The 8660-nt window shown below is 34.0% G+C and overlaps 1 protein-coding gene across 1 annotated transcript; it reads left to right on the forward strand.

Moving 5' to 3' along the window:
* The first annotated feature begins 1239 nt into the window (after positions 1 to 1239).
* LOC142162910 (uncharacterized) lies at positions 1240 to 4657 on the forward strand. Its single transcript, XM_075220027.1, has 9 exons — positions 1240 to 1425; positions 1552 to 1843; positions 1940 to 2077; positions 2278 to 2378; positions 2484 to 2546; positions 3037 to 3238; positions 3584 to 3882; positions 4012 to 4216; positions 4512 to 4657. The coding sequence occupies exons 1-9, from the start codon at positions 1240 to 1242 to the stop codon at positions 4655 to 4657; spliced, it is 1632 nt and encodes a 543-aa protein (XP_075076128.1).
* Positions 4658 to 8660: the final 4003 nt, after the last annotated feature.

The following is an 8660-nucleotide window of genomic DNA, read 5'->3' on the forward strand; positions in this document are numbered from 1 at the left end:
ATGAAAAATATTTTTATATTTCTTGTATCATATGCACAGTGCTATTCCTATATTTATACAAAGAAAGAACCATCATCGTTGGCTATAATTTGTGTGTATTATTACATGTACATATGGCCATCACTTTAAAAGGAGTAAAATGAGTTTGATATTCTAAAGTTAGAACATATTTGACATAACCTATGTCCCAATGTCTCCTCCAATTTGAGCCTATATCACCTATGTCCCAATGTCTCCTCCAATTTGAGCCTCTATCTGAACACTACTTCTTGTCGGGGCCAGATTAATTTTTTCCGGCAACACATACCAAGGTATCACGATTTCATGCCATATTGAAATAATTCAGTATGTAATTTCAAATGTTTATCCATATTTTTTGTTCACTTTCATCAATATTTATTGTCACACATTGTAATCTTCAAATGTTGAGCTTCATAAGATTCAGAATAATTTTTTTAAATGATTTATTATATGGATATCTTGTACTCCTCTATTATTACAAGTTTGTCCACACATACAAGAGAGATTCTATATCATAATGTGGAGTTTTATTTGGAAGGCTTATCTTTAGTTCAAAAAAGAGTCCTCACAATGAAAGTGCAATTGTTTGACTAAAAAAGACTAGGGCCTCTTATATTAGTAAAATATAACATCTCTTTGTCGCCTCCTAGAGTTGCAGTGGGATGAATAAAATTCCCCACCTTAACCAAAAATCTTGACAAATATAATATGAGACTTATAAATCGTATTATCAGTGTAGATTTGTATATGTGACTTATTTAATAGATAGATAATTAGTTAGTTAGTTAGGTAATTATTAGCTGTTAATGAGCTGTCATTAGTTGAGTTAGTTAACCTGTATATACGTATGCCTACTGTAGCTGAAGCAGTAGAGCAATTTCATTTCCAAAAATCCCTTTCTCTCTTCTCTTCTCCAGCTTCTCTCTAATTGCTCCCATGGATGAACACTGTTCTCATCTACAGTTTGACATGGTATCAGAGTAGCCGTTGTTGTTTATTCGCGCAATTTGATTTCAATTTTCCTCTCACAGATTTCTGTTATTTCTTCATTTTCTAGTTTTTTTTTGTGGTGCAACAATGGTGACTGACTCGATAATTGAGGAGCAGACACTTGCATACACACATCCTCTATATCTTGGACCTTCTGACACTCCCGACGTAGTTTTGATTCTGATTAAGCTTACCAGATCTGAAAACTATGGGCTTTGAAGTCGAATGATGAAGATCGCTCTTCTGGGGAAAAGGAAGCTAGGGTTCGTGAATGGCACTTGCACAAATGAGACCTATACCTCAGAATTGCATAAGCGGCGAGAAACTTGTAATGCTATTGTACTCTCATGGCTGATGAATATTGTATCCACTGAGCTTTTGAGTGGAATTGCTTATGCGACAAATGCTCATCTGGTTTGGGAGGATCTGAGAGAGAGGTTTGACAAAGTCAATTGCATGCGTATCTTCTAGCTACACAGATCCAACGACACTTTATCTCAAGGTACTGACTCTGTATCTACTTATTTCACAAAATTGAAGAGCTTGTGGAATGAATATGATGCTATGGTGACAACTCCCAATTCCAAAGACTATGTGGATCATATGCAACAACAAAGGTTATTACAGTTTCTTAGTGGCTTAAATGATTCAGCAAGGAGGCAGATTTTGCTAAAAACTAGTGTTCCCTCATTTAATCAAGCATATGCTATGATTATTGAGGATGAAACTCACAATTTTCCTAGTCTAAATGAAGCAGGAATTAAATCAGATCCAATAGTTATGCAAATTAGCCAAGGGCAGGGTTACAAAGGCAACCGACCTTTTATGCAGTGTGAGTATTGCAACCTGAAATGACATACTAAGGAGAATTATTATAAGCTAATAGGATATTCTACAGATTTCAAAAGTAAAAAAAACTTTGGACAAGGTACCATTGGTTCTAGAACTCAGAAAGGGGGTCAGTACAGGAGACCACAGCAACAACAAGCATTAGCAACTTTAAATAATATGTTTGGGAATAGTGATGTTCCATTGTCAAACTCTGAGGGAAAGGAATCTATTGCAGGTAATTTTTTTTTATGGATGAGCAGTATCAACAGATTTTGGCATTGCTAAAAAAAGACACTGAAGATAGTCATGCAAATTTGGCAGGTAATACTATCTGTTTCATGTCACAGATTTAACAAAATGACTGGATTGTGGATTCTGGTGCTACACACCATATAGCTGCAAGTCTACAGATGATATTAAATGGTATTAATATAGATGCCCCGCTTAGGGATAAGGTTAGCTTACCTACTGGAGATAAGGTGGACATAACCTATACCGGTCAGGCATCCATTTTCAAAGGAGAGATGATATCCAATGTTCTTTATGTGCCTAACTTTAAATTCAACTTCCTATTAGTCTAAAAAATAACCAGATAACTCTCTTTCTTTATGGATTTCTTTCCTGATTTCTGTATATTTCAGGATCTATGCATTGGAAGGGTAAAGGAGATTGGTAAGGAGTCAGCTGGTTTATACATTTTTCAGGTCTGATCATGACAAGAATAAGTTTCAGAAACATGTTTTGGTGGCAACTACAAATGAAGAAGATGGCAGATTATGGCATATGAGATTAGGGCACCCCTCTATTACTGCTATGAAGAGTATGAGTTTGCTAAGTCACAATGTAAAAAGGTCACTTTTGAATAATTGTCTAGTCTGCCCTTTGGCTAAACATACTAGGTTGAAGTTTCCTGTAAGCAACTCTAGGGCTATACCACTATTTCATCTTGTACATATGGATCTTTGGGGACCCTACAAAAATCCTACTTTTGATAAGAAATACTATTTCTTAATCATTGTGGATGATCACAGTAGATTCACTTGGGTTTTTCTATTACAATTGAAAACTAAATTCATAGTTGCTATAACTAACTACCTATTGTTGATCAAAAATCAATTTGGCATAGTGGTTAAAACAATAAGATCAGATAATGGCACTGGATTCTTCAATTCAAAGTGCACTAAGCTATTTCAGGATTTGGGAATTGTCCATCAAAGTAGTTGTGTCCGTACTCCACAACAGAATGATATTGTGGAAAGAAAGCATAGGCATATACTAGATGTGGCTAGGGCCTTGAGATTTCAAGCAAACTTACCTATCAGATACTGGGGACTATGTGTACAAGCTGTAGTCTACGTGTTGAACAAACTACCTTCCACTGCTATACAAGGAAAGAGTCCTTTTGAACTCTAATATGGCATACAAGCATCTCTCATACATTTGAGAGTGATAGGTTGCTTATGCTATGCAACAGAGGTTCCCAAAGGTGACAAATTTGCTGAAAGAGCCAAAGCTTGTGTGCTTATGGGCTATTCTAACACATAGAATGACTACTTATTGATGAATTTGTCTACCAAACATTTCTTTGTGAGCAGAGATGTTGTGTTCAAGGAGTTAGTTTTTTCTTTTGCACACTTACAAACTTTTGAATCTCCTTCAATCACTAACTTTCTTATGCAATAACCTAAAGTATTTTCTGATACACACATGCCTGTTGATGTTCCCACTTAACCACTTGCAGAAGCTACATCACCATCTGTAGATCAACACGCTAGTGACATAGTTGATACTGGTAATACAGTTGATGTTGATGCAGTTGAAGATCTCTTCCTTGATTCTCTTCCTGAAACCAACAGTCCTGGAGAATCTCATGATGTTTTAATGGACAACTTGCCAAACTTTGGTGTTGGGGAACCTTCACATACATGTTCAAGAGATTTTGCAGTAGCAGAAGCAGACACTTCCTCAACTTCAGAAGATCCATCGACACTCAGAAAATCAAAGAGGCAATGTATACAACCAATATGGATGAAAGACTATGTATCAATAAGGAAGAATACCAGCAAATATCCCATAACCAACTATCTATCTTACAATAATACTACTACTCAGTATCAGTCCTTTTTGGCTAACTTTTCCAATCTGGTGGAACCTTAATCTTTCAAACAGGCAGCCAAAGATGAAAGATGGATAGAGGCCATAAAGAAAGAGAGTAAGGCTCTAGATGATAATCATACTTGGGAAGTAGTACTGCTACCTCAAGGGAAATATGTAGTGAGATCTAAATGGGTATATAAAATCATGTATCATGCTAATGGTAAAGTTGAAAGGTTCATGGCAAGGCTAGTGCTCAGAGGGTATAGCCAACAAGAAGGTCTGGATTATCATGATACATTTTTACCTATCGTGAAGATAGTCATTGTAAGATCAGTGATAGCCTTGGTAGTGTCAAAAGGATGAAACTTATGTGAAATGGATGTCTACAATGCCTTCTTACAAGGTGATCTTTGTGAAGAAGTATACATGGAAATGACTGAGGGATTCAGAAGTCGGGGAGGGGGGAGGAGGGGGGGGGGGAGAAGTGTGCAAGTTAAGAAAGTCGCTATATGGACTCAAACAAGCCTATAGGCAATGGAATATCAAGCTCACAGTTGCTCTATTGGGTGCAGGTTTTGTTCAAAGCACTCATGATTACTCTTTGTTCACATTGAAGAAGCAAAGGGACATAGTGATCATCCTTGTCTATGTTAATGACTTGTTGATCACTGGCAGTAATTTACAGCTAATCACTGAAGCCAAACAGATCTTACATTAGCACTTCAAGATGAAGGACTTAAGGGATCTTAAGTACTTTCTGGGCATTGAAGTACTTAGATCCAAATCTGGTGTTATTCTAAATCAGAGGAAATATGTGCTGGAGTTAATCTTTGAGCTGGGGTTAAGTGGAGCCAAACCAGCTAGTACACCTCTTGAATCAAACCTAAAACTCACCATAATAGAGTTTGATGCTGCCACAAGAGCTACAGATGATACACTCTTAGAGGATGTTAATCTCTACCAAAGACTTGTTGGGAAGCTAATGTATGTGACCATCACTAGCCCTGACATCAGTTATGCAGTTCAAACCTTGAGTCAGTTTATGCAAAGACCTAAGAAGTCACACTGGGAGGCTGCTATCAGAATTGTAAGATACCTGAAGTGTTCACCAGGACAAGGAGTATGACTTAAGGCTAAACCTAGTAATACTCTAACATGCTGGTATGACTCATATTGGGCTGCTTGCCCAAGCACCAGAAGATCTATAACAGGTTATGTTATCAAATTTGGAAGCTCCTTGATCTCCTGGAAGTCTAAGAAACAACACACTGTGTCCAGGAGTTCAGCTGAAGCAGAGTATAGAAGCATGGCCTCAGGTGTTGCAGAAGTTACTTGGCTACTTGGATTGTTTCAGGAATTGGGAGTTCAAATCCTTCAACTTGTAGCTGTGATGAGTGATGGCAAAGCTGCTATGCAAATAGCTGCTAATCCTATCTTTCACGAGAGAACAAAACATATTGAGATCGATATTCGAGACAAGATTAAAGGGGGAATGGTACAGACATTCTATGTGCCTACCAGGGATCAACTAGATGATCTGTTGACTAAGGGCTTAGGGCAGCAACATCATTTGCATTTGTTAGGCAAGCTGGGTGTGCTCAACATATTGCACCCTCCAGCTTGAGAGGGAGTATTATCAGTGCAGATTTGTATACGTGGCTTATTTAATAGACAGATAATTAGTTAGTTAGTTAGGTGGTTATTAGCTGTTAATGAGCTGTCATTAGTTGAGTTAGTTAACCTATCTATACATATGCCTACTGTAGCTGAAGCAATGGAACAACTTCATTTCTAAAAATCCCTTTCTCTCTTCTCTTCTCCAGCTTCTCTCTAATTGCTCCCATGGATGAACACTGTTCTCATCTACAATTTGACAAATCGCATTCTCGACATATGACTTATAAATTGCATTCTGAATACGAGATTTATGAACTTATAAATCGCATTATTAGTATGCGATTTATATATCTCATTCACCTAATGCGACTTATACAAATTTATTTGTTATCCAGTCTAACTCTAACCTCTAAGTTGGAAAAAGATGAAGTAATAGATTTTAAACAAACTTCTATGATTCCCCTTATAAAAAAGTTAATTCTTAGACAATTTTATTATATCTTCGTCACTCCTTTATATGCGGATACAACTCTTTCAAATTATTAAATGTTGCAGACCAACATGACCTATTTAGTTTATCACTTGGTCTGTGTTTTTAAATGGCACATTATCTGTTATCATCCTTTTTTGTACCTTGACCTGAATATCACTTGAAATTAGTTAACAAGAGAACACAAATTCTTATAAGCCTATAGTGTTTTGGAAGCTTGCAAATAACTGTCCGAAAAGAAAAGCACAAAGTGACAAAAATGAAAAATGGGATAACAAAAGGTGGGATTGCAAATTGAGAAGGTCCGTAAAGAAGAATTCGATTGGAAAAGACACCATTCAAAGCAATCGTTACAAAAGTTTTTGCATTAATACTCAACTGTTATGTAGTTATCGGGGAGTTTTATTCATATTAAAGAAGAGTTTGATTTGGGAATTTTGTTTCTCCGAATTGAACTATAAATAGGAGAATTTGTATTCATTATAAGACACGAAAATCTTCTGTAAACAAAAAGGCAAACTTGCTCTTATTCAATTAAGAATATTCTCTTTTTCTGTTCTTCATTTGGCTTTTATTATTGCTTACGGAGAAATTCAGCCCACAGTCAGACTTGTATTTTCTTCAAGTTATTTTAGTCAATTTATTTATGTTCTTAGTTATTTTATTTTTGGATTAAATTAATTCACATGTCTATAAACCGCATTACAAATTCAACTGTACCATTTTACGGGTAAACACTCGTCCTCCATTTCACCCCATGTAATTCAGTTGCATAAGCGCATCGTTTCTTTTTCTCCTTGTTTTCCTCTCTCTTTATTCTCCATTTCCATTTTTTCATCTAAAGTTTGTAAATATTAATATATTAACTTAATAAAATTGGTCGGAAACTCCGGATTAAATATTTGAATAACTAATGCAGTGTCTCTTTTATTCTACTAGTATTAGCACCCTCGCGAATGCGCGGACACTAATCATGTCAAATATTTGAGTTATTTGATTTATATGTAAATAATCTTAAATTTTAAACCTTCTCGATAAATATAGATAATCATTGAATATTAGTTAAGAAACACTACATGAAAAAAATTAATCATTTCTCAAATCTCCTAGTTATAATTATAATTTTCTTTTTTTTGGTAGAATTCTCGCCCGTGTCATTGGATCCTAAAAAATAGTCAGGAAGCAAAATAATAACTCATATTTATGGCAAAACAATTAAAGTTTGAGACTATGAAGGTCTCTTTGGATACGACTTGACTCTTTTACTACTACTTGAACTCTTATTTGGTGTGTTGATATCTTTCAAAAAATATTTCTATTTTAAAATTTCAGTTTCTAAAATTTTATTTACAATAATAATTATTTTTATAATAATGTAAGTGAAATATTATCCTTAATTCAAAAATCATTTTAGTCAACTATCTAAAAAATTTAAAAAATTCTTTAGCCAGTGAATTTTTTTTACAGTATGACTCCATCTTTATTTTTGATATTAACCATGTTAGATATCTGAGTTATTTGAATTATATATAAATAACTTTAAAATTTAAACCGTCCAGATAATTATAGATAATCTTTAGATATTAATTAAGAAACATTACACGAAAAACGACTAATATTTTCTCAAATCTCGTAGTGATACTTTTATTCTTGCACCATTCTCATTGGTGTCATTGGAACCTAAAAATAGCCACAAAGCGAAATAATAACTCGTATTTATGGCAAAGCACAAAGGTTGACACAATATGAACGATTCTTTGGTTACGACGTGAGTCTTTTACTACGACTTGAACTATTATTTGGTATGTTATTATCTTTCAAAAAATATTTCTATTTTAAAATTTCAATGTCGAAAACTTTATATAAATTTCAATAATGATTATCTTTATAATGATGCAAGTGAAGATATTATCCTTAGCCAGTAAAACTTTATTTCAGTATGACTCCATTTTGAGTTTATCGATATCTCTAGCTACAGATTTTGAATTTTGGATACCCCATATATACAGATTTTAAAATATACTTTTTTTTACACTTGAAATTCGCTATAGAAACTATCAATTAAAAACCAATATCCCTCTTGTTGAATTCGAGAAAAAAAAACCTTTAACATAATCTAGTAATTAAAAACTAATATTCTACAATAAAAAAATATTATACCCTTGCAATGTTGGATTGACTCCAGCTAAATAAAGAGGTTTCAGTTTATGCCCTTCAATTCCTAGAAGGTGCTAAATTGAAATTAATAATAGCAACTGTACAACCAAGGTTTTGTTATATATTTGATGTCCATTTATACAAATTGACTCTTCAAACAAACATTCTTCAAAAAGGAAAAAATAACTTTTTTTTGAATATTGTCAGATTTTTGTGATGTTTCTTTCTCTAGCATGTATGTGTACTTCATTATATATGTAAATAAACTTTTATTCGTTTTTAAACTCTTTTTTGTTATCTGGATAAACATAGATGTGTCATATATATTACATTTATTTTTAAAAAAAATTGCTTTATTCAAATTTAGGTATAGTGTTTTAAATAACTATATTTTAGGGTTTTAAATGTGAAAGAATTTTATAGTTATATGCAGTAGTTTTTTTTTCTTTTTTTTCTT

The sequence above is a fragment of the Nicotiana tabacum genome, chromosome 8, assembly GCF_000715075.1.
Source record: "Nicotiana tabacum cultivar K326 chromosome 8, ASM71507v2, whole genome shotgun sequence".
Taxonomy (NCBI): Eukaryota; Viridiplantae; Streptophyta; class Magnoliopsida; order Solanales; family Solanaceae; genus Nicotiana; species Nicotiana tabacum.

What these genes read in the sequence shown, in the direction of transcription:
- LOC142162910 (XM_075220027.1), top strand. Translation starts at nt 1,240, where the DNA reads ATGAAGATCGCTCTTCTGGGGAAAAGGAAGCTAGGGTTCGTGAATGGC. An exon ending in GGGAAAGGAATCTATTGCAG is followed by an intron (nt 2,078 to 2,277) that starts GTAATTTTTTTT and finishes GTATTAATATAG; the next exon opens with ATGCCCCGCTTAGGGATAAG. An exon ending in AGGGTATAGCCAACAAGAAG is followed by an intron (nt 4,217 to 4,511) that starts GTCTGGATTATC and finishes TATTGGGTGCAG; the next exon opens with GTTTTGTTCAAAGCACTCAT.